We start from the raw sequence: 13486 nt of genomic DNA, 5'->3' as shown, positions 1-13486 counted from the left end.
CAAAGTTACACAGCACTAACATAAAGGGGTAGATTTCAGAGCTGAAATACTGCAGACACAAAAATACATTATTTTACCGTTTATTCGTATAGACCCAGCATTACGGATGGCATCATCTTTGATTTCCTTCACAACCACCTTTACTGTCGAGATCACATCTGGCCAGATTCCATCAGTAACTTTCACTCTTACATTGTAAATTCCTGTTGGGGTACCTTCTTTAATACTCAGCAAACCTGAGTTATCATTGAGGATAAAGTACCTGCAACAGAAATTATGTGAAAGGAAAAGACAAAGAATAAAGTTCTATTCAATCAGGTCAAGACCAGATTTTGTGGAGAATTCCCCTAGTGTAAAGCTGACAGGCATAACAGATCTACCCCCTCACCTCAGGTAAAACGACAGCGAGGAGCCAGGGTGTTACACTTATCCTCCATTGGTGTAAGGCCCCTAGAAACCCCAAAACTGTGGCATAAACTAAAGCAGGACTCCAAGTTGCTCGAACTCTGTCTGGGGCTGGGTGGCACAGAGTTGGGGAGACATCTCCTTTCCAGTGCTTCTAAACAGAGCTCAGACGCTGTGCAGAATTGAGCCCTTAGTGTGTACACAAGGCCATAGTCAAAGATCTGCATATTCTATAGCAAAGTAGACCTAAATTCTATAGCAAGATGCCTGGATTCGGCAGCAGCTTCATTAAAATAAAGCAAAAATTATACTACCTCCTAGCTGCTCGCAGACTACCACCCTCAGGCTGTGGTGCACACTCTCAAATAACTATGAAGTACCATGGCCTGCCTCTGTTTACCTTTCCCAGTGGATCAAAGATCTTGTCTGCACTGAGTACTTTGCACTATGTCATTAGACTGATGTAACCATATGAATGCAAACCTCTAGTATAGATGCACTGGTATAAATAAAGTGACTTGCAGTGGTGCAGCTCCCCTGTGCCAAAACAGTCAAGTTGCACTGTTCAAGTCACCTCTGTTCTGCACTGGTGCAAACCCCATCAATCTAGCTACACAGGTGCAAAAGCTCCCAGTGTAGACAGGACCTCAAAAACTAAGTGGGGGCACCAAAACACGACTTCTCCAGGGGTGGAGCAGGGTGTTAGGGAACTGTATTTATGCTAAAAAGCAACAGAGGGTCCTGTGGCACCTTTGAGACTAACAGAAGTATTGGGAGCATAAGCTTTCGTGGGTAAGAACCTCACTTCTTGTGGACCAATGGCACTGGCATTGGATAAGACTGTACACAGGGACTATGGGATAGCATTCCAACTCGTTAGTCAGGCGTCTGTGCGTAGTACTGGGCTCTTGACAGAGTGGGATCCCAAGCTGTCACAAAGGCCAAAGATAACCACTGCTAGTGAAATGTTCTGATCTAGCAGCTGTACCCCACTTCTGGCAATATTCAATTACCCCTGAAATTATTACACTTCCCCCTTTCCCCCTCACCAAAATCCCATGCTGCAGCCACAATCCTTCTGAAAAAGGATGAAGGAATCCCAACTCGCCTCTGAATATACCAATGCAACTCCTTAATTGGCTAGTGAGGCTTCTGGTTGCCTGTGGAGTGATTAAAGGCACTCTGCTTGTCAGGGGATGCGCATTTCATCTCAGAAATTGCTGGCCTAGGCAGCAACTGACTGGGGAGCAAACTGGAGCTGCTCATATGACTGCGTATAATGTGGCTTTCTGTGTAGGAAAGGGGTTTGGAGACTGTGTGCACACAAATTAGAGTGCACACAATACACTCTGGCATGTGAGTTCTCAGAGAAAGTTTAAATATTTTCTTTCTTTTTTTTGAAAATTTATCATCCATTTTGTCAGTTCATTATTTTCTTTTTAAAATACCTTGATGCTTTTCCTTCAAACTGATAGGTCTTGTGATCCCAGTCATCGTTGTCTGGTGCGTGAACTTGGCCCAGTACAGTTGTTGGTAAGATACCTATCATAATTAAACATATGAATGACATAACTAAAAAATATCTGACATTTATACACACGTATATAAACAATATGCGATTATAATTTCGCTGGCTTTCCTTAACTCTAAAATCTCTGTCAGTACTTGGGATGGAATTAAAGGCAGCTCGGTAATGATTTGTGAATACTGTATGTTGGCCTGGTTATTGGGGTGTTTTCTATATGAGGATATTGGTTTAACCCAGGCTGTCCAGAAAAACAGGCAGGAAAGAAAAGAAGGGCTCAGGATAAGCCACCTCTGAACTTTGATGACTCTGCCTGTCTCCAGCCAGCCTGCAAAATTGGTTTGGATCAGAGCAGGAAAAGGCCAGTGAACAAAGAAATTTAAAAGAACTCTGGCTGGATTAAAAAGGATACTCAAGAATGGGGCATTAATTGAGACAGAAACCCGGTGAAGAAGTTAGGCCTGCCTAGGTTACCATCAGGGGATGGTAAGACAGAAGGAAATGTAGAATGTTTTAAAAATCTTGTTTCTCTTAAAGTGTTACTACTGCTAATACTTGTGCTTGAAGAAGGCCGTTCTGTCACTGATACCAGGGGAAGAACCACAGGTGTCTGAACTCAGTGGGCTTGGGGGATAAGAATGGGGAATACACAGGGTACTATACCCCAGCCTCAGAGTGGGAGCACTGTAAAATTGAGTCCTGAGGTAAGTAAAGACCCAGAGCCCGACACCTGAGGTGGTGCACTCAGAGAAACCAGAAAGGAGCCAGAGGTGCAGCTAGCCCTGTAACTGTAACAGTAGTTATTTCATAAATATATTTTGCAATAGCCATTATATAGGACATATTATAATATACTGATGTTAAATCCCTCCAGTATCTGAACACAACATGAAATATAACATGAAATACAAAGCCTTCCTTACTTTATCGTGTGTCACAACCTCAATGTATGTATGTCTTTTTTATTTAAATAGACTGAAGACAAAAAAGCCTCTCATTTAAGTTCACAGGAGTTGATAAAACAGACCAATTCATCTTATGAAGTACAGCCAAGTGGTATCCAAAATTCACTGTAACTAAGTTTGAGAAATCCAATATTCCATCATTGCAGTCCAAGAACAAACCCTTGAGGACTGCCAGCAATGACCAAGGCCTTTTGTGCAATTAGCAACCACACAAAAATTTCACTCGGTACATCAAACTAAACCTTAAAACAAGCACACATCAAGTATAATAGCTGTCCAATACACTGGTGCGGTCTATATATAAACATCTTATAACATATCATCATGTCAGCTCTACTACAGTATATGTAGGAAGTAGAGCTGTCACGTGATTAAAAAAGTTAATCATGATTAATCGCACTGTTAAACAATAACAGAATACCATTTATTTAAATATTTTTGGATGTTTTCTACATTTTCAAATATATTGATTTCAATTACAACACAATACAAAGTGTACAGTGCTCACTTTATACTTATTTTTTATTACAAGTGTTTGCACTGTAAAAAGACAAAAAAATAGTATTTTTCAATTCACACAATACAAGTACTGTAGTGCAATCTCTGTATCATGAAAGTTGAACTTACAAATATAGAATTATGTCCAAAAATACTGCATTTAAAAATAAAACAATATAAAATTTTAGAGCTTGCAAGTCCACACAGTCCTACCTGTTCAGCCAATCGCTCAGACAAACAAGTTTGTTTACATTTGCAGGAGATAATGCTGCCCGCTTCTTGTTTACAATGTAACCTGAAAGTGAGAACAGGTATTCTCCTGACACTGTTGTAGCCTGCGTCGCAAGATATTTACGTGCCAGATGCACATGCCTCAACTACCATTCCAGGGGACATGTGTCCATGTTGATGACGGGTTCTGCTTGAAAACCATCTAAAGCAGTGCGGACTGACACATGTTCATTTTCATTATCTGAGTCAGATGCCACCAGCAGAAGATGGATTTTCTTTTTTGGTGGTTCGGGTTCTGTAGTTTCCGCATTGGAGTGTTGCTCTTTTAAAACTTCTGAAAGCATGCTCCACACCTCGTCCCTCTCAGATTTTGGAAGGTACTTCAGATTCTTAAATCTTGGGTTGAGTGCTGTAGCTATCTTTACAAATCTCACATTGATACTTTCTTTGCATTTTGTCAAATCTGCAGTTAAAGTCTTCTTAAAATGAACAACAACATGTGCTGGGTCATCATCCGAGACTGCTATAACATGAAATATATAGCAGAATGCGGGTAAAATAGAGCTGGGGACGTACAATTCTCCCCCAAGGAGTTGAGTCACAAATTTAATTAATGCATTATTTTTTTAAAGAGCATCATCATCATGTTAGCATATCCTTTGGAATGGTGGCCAAAGCATAAAGGGGCATAAGAATGTTTAGCATATCTGGCACGTAAATACCTTGCAATGCTGGCTACAAAAGTGCCATGCAAATGCCTGTTCTCACTTACTGGTGACATTGTAAATAAGAAGAGGACAGTATTATCTTCTGTAAATATAAACAAACTTGTTTGTCTTACAAATTGGTTGAACAAGAAGTAGGACTGAGTGGACTTGTAGCCTCTTAAGTTTTACATTGTTTTGTTTTTGAATGCAGTTATGGAACAAAACAAAACAAAAAAAATCTACATTTTTAACTTGCACTACAGTATTTGTATGAGGTAAACTGAAAACTACTATTTCTGTTTATCATTTTTACAGTGCAAATATTTGTAATCAAAATATACACTTTGATTTCAGTTACAACAGAGAATACAAGATATATATGAAAATATAGAAAAACATCCAAAATATTTAATACATTTCAATTGGTAGTCTCTTGTTTAACAGTGCAATTAAAACTGCATTTGTGATTAATTTTTTTTGAGTTAATCGTGTGAGTTAACTGCGATTAATTGACAGCGCTACTAGGAAGTGAAATTCCTCCTGATAAGAAACACTAGTTAGAGGGAATGCCATGTGACCAGAAGCATAAGGTGGGATCTGGGGAGGAGGAGAAGTGGTTTGACACCACAAGATGCAAGCCCCACAGTTACAACATAACTTATTTATATTGTTTACTCTCCTTTGGGGCTTATGTAAGGACGCTGGGGACTGCAAGAGATCATCAGGGATTGAGGAGCTGAGGGTCAGGGAAGGTGCCCTGCCTCATGATGGCTGCAATGAGCAAGGAAGGGCACAAAAAGCAGCAGCCATAGAAGATTTTTCCATTTCTATTTTTGGGCAGTTCAAGGCTTGCATTAACTTTTCAGAGGGTACAGATGGTTCATATTCGGGTTCACATTTAAAACATTAACTAGACAACATGCCAGATTAGTTTAACTTCAGATTTCAAGTAATCTCTCAGGGTATTCAGACTTGAATCCAGATCACAGCCCTTGACAACATTATTAAATGAACAACATCAGTATAAAATAAGTCTAGCTATTTTGTAATTAAAGGGAAACAAAATAGTATCTGAAAACCATTTACTTAAGTTTTATAGAAGTGTACATAAAATAGAAGCCAATTACCCTCCTTCAGCCCCAAATTCAATCTCCTCCACACACCCATTGACTCTATCCCCCGGGACCAGACCTTACACACCAAGTTTCAGTTCTAATCAACCTTTTGGCAGAGCTGCATTCCCCACCAAAATACCAATGCATCATGGAAAGCAACTCTTGAGGAATGGGACACATCTCTCCGAATTGCACTCCTGCTGCTCAGGGTCTGAGAATAGCCCAATGAAATAAGCTCCAAATCAATTACCATCATAGCAGTAGATGAGGCATTCCATGTAGCCAGCAGAATGAGGATGATCATTTCGGTCCCCAATATTAACAGTTAACATGTTGGTTGAGCTCATAGGAGGAATCCCGCTGTCAGTAATCAGAATTGGCAGGTAAAACACCTTGTGCACTTCTCTGTCAAAGGTATGCAGCGCAGTGAGCAGTGCACTTCCATTGCTGAAATCCTGCAAGTTAAAGTAAGTTACGCTGCCAAAATTGCTGAGTAAGTGAAAGGAGAAAGGCCCTCCATTAGCAGCAGTGTCTCTGTCTCTAGCATATAACAAAGTAGAAGTCTCGTTCATTTGCACAATTTGTGGCGAAGCAGTGTTTTCCCAGACGACTGGGTTATACTGAGCCTCAAACTCTGGCCCATTGTCATTCACATCCTGCAGAGTCACAAGAACAGTGGCACTGCCAGTCAGCCGAGGTTGTCCCATGTCAGTGGCAATGACCACAAGGTGGTGCTGTGTCACAGCCTCATGATCCAGCAATCCTGCAACTACAACCCAACCATCATTACCCACAGAGAACTGTCCACTTGGGTCAGACCTGTTTATCAGGCGATACAAAAACCTTCCATTCAGCCCCGAATCTAAATCAACAGCAGAAACCTGTACAACTTTAGTGCCAAGAGGCACATCTTCAGCCAGAGCCATCACTTCATAGAATGGGGGATAAAACACAGGGGCATGGTCATTGGAATCCTCCACATAGACAACACAGTGAGCAATGCTGAAGAAATCAGTGTCTTCAGCTTTCACGGTCAGGTTAAACACCCTCTCATGAGGTTTCTCAAAGTCTAGGTGTTTCCGCAACCAAATAGCCCCACGTTTGTTAATTTTATCTGTCTCTATGGAGAATTTACGATCATCATTCCCATCAAGGATGCTGAAGGTCACCACAGCATTTTCTCCTTCATCTCTGTCCGTAGCAGATACCATTGTGATTTCAGTGTTGATACTTGCATTTTCAGAGACAAAAGCCGTATACATCTTCCGTGTAAAGACTGGAGCGTGGTCATTTATATCAGACACCAAAATGGTGGCGGTGCCTGTCCCAGTGAGTCCACCTCCATCCCTTCCTTCAACCACCACCAGATACTTATCTTCCTTCTCCCGGTCCAAGGATCCGAGCACAGTACTGATGGTGCCCGTAACTGGGTTGATTGAAAACAAGTTGAGGTTGATTTCATTTTGGACATTTTGAATAATTCTATAAGTTAATACTGCATTCTTCCCAGCTTTAGGGTCATCAAGGTCTATGGCATTCATTTCCATTACAGTGGTGTCTGCTGGGGAATCTTCAGGAACCTGCCCCATGAAGCAGCCTTCTGACATGCAAAGGAAAAGAGGTGGGTTGTCATTCACATCTCTGACCTCTATGATTACATCTGCAAAGCCAGTTAGTCCCTCTCCATTTTCATCTGTAGCAAGGACAAGAAAGCGCCATATGGATCGCTTTTCACGGTCTAGCTTTTTGGTTGCATAGATCTCTCCTGTGTACTCGTTGATGCAGAACTCACTATTGACCCCGTGTCCATGTAAAGAGTAGCAAAGGGCACTCTGGTCAGCTTCTTGATCAGGGTCAGTTGCAGAAACCTGGAACAAACCACAGGAGGGGTGAGAGAGAAAACTGGAAATTCATTGTACTTCTACTGCAAGCTGCAGTACTGCGGAGGCCTACTAAAGAACGTGCCCCTATATGTTAACAGTTAAGGATAAGCATCAGTTGGCTTGAGTCATTTGGATCTTTCTGCAAAGGTTATAGCTGGGCTGGAGAAATAAGCTGATTGTGTTTAGGGAGACTAATGCATTCTGCGTGCTAGTGTATTTGGGAAGAGGGGGGAAATATGCAGGAAAAGCTAGGTGGAAGTAATAGTAAATCAACTGAACAAGTATTTGCAATGAGATCCAGTGGAAGTTGAACTAGAGAAGCAAATAGAAATTGGTTCATAGGAGGGGTTAGAAACTGGACAGGGTTTGGGTCATGTCTTCCTTATACTCCTCTGATGGGGAAATCACCACCTATATTCCTTAGCACTTCCATAGTGTCTTCCTACCCAGAGATCTCAAAGAAGCTTACAAATATTGATGAACACCCCAGTAAAGTAGGTATGTATCCCCATTTTACAGCTATGGAAATGATGTCAGTGACATGAGTAAGTGATTTTCCCAAGGTCACAAAGGAAGCCTGTGACAGTTGAGAAGAGAAAGCTGATCTGACTTTCGGTCCCATGTCTCAACCACAAGTCTATCTTCCCTTTGCACTTTTCTTACCAGGGGTCAGTAGGTTTGTTTACATTTATACTGGCCAGTAACTAAGTTTATTATCCAATTCCAGCCACCACATATTTTTGTTTAATCAATTCTATAAAAAAAGAGTGTAGATAGCTGGAAAACATGGAAGACAGAAAGATACCAGAATCTTACAAATTCCAGGTGTCTTCTGATGAGATCTGGCTCTCAGTAACTGATTTAACTATGCACGGTCAAGCTGAATAAAAAATTAATTTACTCTAAAAAAAAAACACCCACCTCTCTGCTTCATGCAAACTGATTTACCTTTAGAACTAGAACAGGCAGATCTGTAAGTTCCTCCAAGACACTGTCATGGTACTCATTGTTAGTGAACACTGGAGCTTCATCATTCTTATTGATTACATTGATGGCAATGAGTGTGTGATTCTCCCACTTCCCATCAGAGGCTACAAGACGGAGTTCATAATGCTGCTCTTGTTCATAGTCCAGACACTGAGTAATGAAGATGGTTCCCACTTCGGGTTCAACATCAAAAGCTCCTTTCGCATTTCCTGATGTAATCTGATACCTCAATTTGGCATTTGCACCTGTATGAAACAGCAAATGTTTACTTACTGCTAGTATTGAATTCCTATTCCATACTTCTCAAAGCACTCAGTAAAGCCGCAGCAAACATTTATTAATGGGATGCGTAATTTGACTTGGACACAGTAGGCCAAAATTTTCAAGAGACAAGCACTTGTATTATGCCTTAACAAAAAAGTAACTGTAGTCAGAAACATGTATGTGAAAGTGCAAGTAAGACAGAGAAACAAATAACTGCAGAGTTCTGTGTTTGTAAGCACAGGTATATGTACAAGCATAGTTTGCAAGTAGAAGTTAGGCAACTCTTTTGTTCCATTTTGTTGATTAATTTTAGCCCTACACGTCTAATGTGTATTAATTTCCTGATACTGCAAAGAATGTAGTGTTATTAAAGACTAGAAGCTATTTTTGTGGAATAGTTTTTTCCCCCTGATGTTAAAGCCAAACATCTGTTGTTGCTACACTCTCATTTTTATTTTTATCACCAGGTGGTGCTAAAATATCAAAAGCAAGGTTTCAAAAGACCATTTGTTTTCCAAATATATTCCATCTATATGATCCTAGTTATTTTCTTTTGTATTCTTCAAAATATTTGGAAACATGGGAAAGTGATAAGCTATTGTTCTTTGAAAAGGAAAAAAAGGAAGAAACATGACAAGATGCTAGATACACTGAAGCTGTTTTGATTGTTAGAATCAAGTTCACTCCACTTAGCACAGGGGCAAAGAATCATTTTCCATACAGAACATATAAGCTCTTAATCGAGGGGGGGGGGAAACCTTTTCAACCTTTTAATTTATTCAGAAATGTCTTACCCATATATTACTGAAGTGACCTGAGCAGCAATTGATAGGAGTCAACAACAACAAACTCCAAAAACCCACAACCCTGCTGTATGTATTTCAGATGTTTGAACATGAAAGAATTAGGCCCCAGTTGTAACCCACCTATCAAAGTGACTAACAAGTTGTTTTTTTGAAAATTCTGAACTCCAGCAGTATGCTCCAAGTTCTCTCCTTTCTCCTCCACCAACCAGACTAAGAGGGGCATTTAGCACATCACCGCTGAATAGAAGAATTGTGAGGATTTAAATGTTTGTTGTTCTAAAATAAAAGGATCACTAGCATATTGTTCTTCTACAAAGTGGAAACTTGAGTAGATTACTAAGAGTTCTTGACACATTTAAGCCAGAGAGATTCTTCTCCTCTCCAAACTATTGAAATCCATTTAAAGTTTCTCCTTAATACAATCAATCACCAGATTAAAACAGAAAATCATTAGCTCACAAGAGAAACCATTATTATGGTGGACGCTGCATTACTCAAAAGCACTGAAAAATATAGGAGAAGTCTGTTTACACACCTTCATCTTCATCATTTGCTGTTGCTGTCACAACAGCACATCCAACTTCCTTGTCCTCCTCTATACTGATTTCATATACTGGGTGAGGGAAAGCTGGAGCATTGTCATTGACATCACTGACAAAAATCTTCACATATGCTGTATCTGAAAAGGAGACATAAAATGAAAATTTAGATGACAGAGACCAGAGATAAAGTTACTTGTGGGATGGCCTAACCTATCCCTGAAGAAGAGCTCTGTGCAAGCTCAAAGGCTTGTCTCTCTCACCCACAAAAGTCGGTCCAATAAAAGATATCACCTCACCCATCTTGTCTGTGTAACCTACCCCGACATTCCATGAAAAACTCCACGTCTACCAATGGCAGTGGAACTCTCTCTGACCTGGTATATAAACCATTATGCTTACCTGTGTTGGGCTGTCCATAAACACCAGGTCGAGCAGACTCTGCAGAATCCTGAGACTGAACTTCAATCAAATAAGAACCTTTCTTCTCTCTGTCAAAAGATGCTTTGGTGGAAACAATTCCTGTCTCAGGACCAATGGTGAAGAACCGGTAATGTTCACTAGGGTCTTTCAATATTGAATATTGAACCTGAAATTCAGAAATTTTATGTGAGGTTCCATGCATACCATTTCATGTGAGTGCTGTGTCCCCATCCTTCCTCAGCCCTTTCAAACTGTCTGCAAAATAATATTTGAAAAGGCTCTTATTTGAACAGACTGTTCTTGAGGCTTCTCTCAGTTTGAATACAAAGTTAGAATGCTTATATAAAATAACCCCCGATGTTCCTGGTAATATACAATTAGGACTGGTCAAAAAATTTCCATCAAAAGTTGTTCTGAAGGAAAACTGAGCTTAGATTGAACCACATATTTCACAGAAACTTTGAAAACAAAGAACTTTTCAGCTGAAAATTTTCAGTTCTATGACAAAAAATAATTTTTTTTCAAAGGAAAAATCCCTACACATTTCCCCACCAGTTCTATATACAATATTTGCTACACAGTTTTTCAGTGACAGCTTATGGCAGGTTTACAAGTTACAAAATGGTAACACGTTGAGAGTCAAAGTTCTCTCACAAGAGCCACCTGTGGATTTTGGAGAGAGGGGTAACGAATGGTGCAGGAAAGGGAGAGCAGCACTTCACAATGCTGCTTGCCTGTTTGTATTTGATCTCTACAACAGAGCTGGCCAAATTGCCACTCATGAGTCGAACAGGAACAAAAGTTCAAAAATGAAGCCTGCGGCCACCCTGACAATTAATATGGTGGGGGCAGTCCACAGAGAGCATGAGTAGCAGCATGCAGTACTTTATCATGTCTTCAGCTCAGGTTGGGTCACTATGTGACATGATCTAGAGTCTCCTCCTGTCTGAGATGGAGCAGACTGTATGCATTCTACCTACCCATCTATCTGTGGTACCTGTATGGTCCCTATCACTGTAATATCTGACTGCCTCTTAATCTTTACTATATTTATCCTCACAAGATCCCTGTGAGATAGGGCAGTGCTATTATCACTACTATCAGATGAGGAACTGAGGCACAGAGAGACTGTGACTTGCCCAAGGTCACTCAGGAAGCCAGTGGTGTAATAGACACTGAACCCAGATCTCCCATGCTAGTGCCCTAGTCACTGGAACTCTCCTGTTTTTTTTACAAATCCGAGGCAGGTCTTAGTTAGGTAAAATTTAGCCATCCTGCTCAAAGAGGAAGCCTATGGCTCATTATTGTCCCATCTGCTACTTGTCTTTTCTCACTGTTTAACGCATCAATGCTATTTAACAGATTAATATTGCTGGGAGAAAAAGAGTATGTAATAAGTTAAACCTCTCCATATGGCCCAGAATCCAAGTCAGTTGCTAAAACCTGGGCAACAGATGTGCCAATAGCTGCTTCTTCAGGTACAGACACCTTGTAGGTAGAAGATGTGAAGAATGGAACATTATCATTGACATCTGCAGAGAGAGGAGTTAAAACATAATGAGAGAAGGTTAAAATCTTAAAACTGTACCTTTTAACAAACAAATTAGCAGACTGTTCCTGCTAACATCCAATCCTGTTTTCTGCCTTCCCGTTCTCAAGGCAGATGGCAGAAGCTCTTTTAATTAGAGCGAAGATGTGATGCTGTGATTTCAGGTATTATGCGAGACACCGATTAACCTAATAACCTATTAACTTACTGATACCAGGAGCTGGTATTCTTTGGCCCTTGTCCTGGCAAAGACTTACATACCTACTGAATAGCATTCAAGATAACCTATTGAAACCAATGGGTCTGTTCACGATATCTAAATTTAAGATGGGACTAACATCTGATAATGCAGATCTCCACCAAAATAAACTGGTTTTTACTTCACCCCTTTTGTTATTTTGATGAAAGTTTGTGTGCAGGCTTGCCCTTGTCTTTGCAGGATCAGAGCCTTGGGGACCACTCCAGTGTCAGTAACTGCAGTTATGAAGTGTCATTAATTTAAAGAGATACTGTCAACTTGAAATCCTGTCATTTTCAAAATTTGGATTAAAAATAGCTTCAGGTGCTACATTTGCACTGGACTCCCCTGTTAATTTTTGTGTTTTACAACCACATTTTTCTGTTTTAAAAAACTTCTTTCCCTGTTGCTGTGTGAAAGGCCAAACACAGGAGCTGACTGAAGTCAACTGATGAAATTGAAGCTACACCAAGTACTGTTAAAAGCAACAAATAAATAAATAAATAAAATTAAAAACAGACAAAGATTTTGCTAAATGTGTTCTATTCTAAACGTTACTTGTAACAATAGTAGGTAAAACAGAGAAATACAATTTTAAACATCTCTCGATGAATGAGGCTGACAAATTCTTAGGGCCTGATCTTGCAAACACATACGTTTAATTTTCAGAGTAACAGCCGTGTTAGTCTGTATCCGCAAAAAGAAGAACAGGAGTACTTGTGGCACCTTAGAGACTAACAAATTTATTAGAGCATAAGCTTTCGTGGACTACAGCCCACTTCTTCGGATGCATATAGAATGGAACATATAATGAGGAGATATATATACACACATACAGAGAGCATAAACAGGTGGGAGTTGTCTTACCAACTCTGAGAGGCCAATTAATTAAGAGAAAAAAAACTTTTGAAGTGATAATCAAGCTAGCCGAGTACAGACAGTGTGATAAGAAGTGTGAGAGTACTTACAAGGGGAGATAGAGTCAACGTTTGTAATGGCTCAGCCATTCCCAGTCCTTATTCAAACCGGAGTTGATTGTGTCTAGTTTGCATATCAATTCTAGCTCTGCAGTCTCTCTTTGGAGTCTGTTTTTGAAGTTTTTCTGTTGTAATATAGCCACCCGCAGGTCTGTCACTGAATGACCAGACAGGTTAAAGTGTTCTCCCACTGGTTTTTGAGTATTTTGATTCCTGATGTCAGATTTGTGTCCATTAATTCTTTTGCGTAGAGACTGTCCGGTTTGGCCAATGTACATGGCAGAGGGGCATTGCTGGCACATGATGGCATATATCACATTGGTAGATGTGCAGGTGAACGAGCCCCTGATGGTATGGCTGATGTGATTAGGTCC

General features: G+C 40.2%; 1 protein-coding gene across 1 annotated transcript in view; it reads right to left on the bottom strand.

The window, feature by feature from the left end:
- The window catches only part of LOC117873673 (neural-cadherin-like), a 59008-nt gene that overhangs the window by 17757 nt on the left and 27765 nt on the right, over positions 1–13486 (bottom strand). Inside the window, exons 13-19 of the mRNA XM_034763308.1 lie at positions 11753–11880; positions 10328–10514; positions 9922–10065; positions 8278–8561; positions 5697–7314; positions 1854–1947; positions 78–262 (exon numbers count right to left, since the gene is read on the bottom strand). Coding sequence (XP_034619199.1) covers positions 78–262; positions 1854–1947; positions 5697–7314; positions 8278–8561; positions 9922–10065; positions 10328–10514; positions 11753–11880 — 2640 coding nt within the window. The remainder of the gene's footprint in view (positions 1–77; positions 263–1853; positions 1948–5696; positions 7315–8277; positions 8562–9921; positions 10066–10327; positions 10515–11752; positions 11881–13486) is intronic.

This window comes from Trachemys scripta, chromosome 2, assembly GCF_013100865.1.
Source record: "Trachemys scripta elegans isolate TJP31775 chromosome 2, CAS_Tse_1.0, whole genome shotgun sequence".
Classification (NCBI taxonomy): Eukaryota; Metazoa; Chordata; order Testudines; family Emydidae; genus Trachemys; species Trachemys scripta.
Note: the sequence above shows the minus strand (reverse complement) of the source record. Positions and strands in the feature narration are given on the sequence as shown.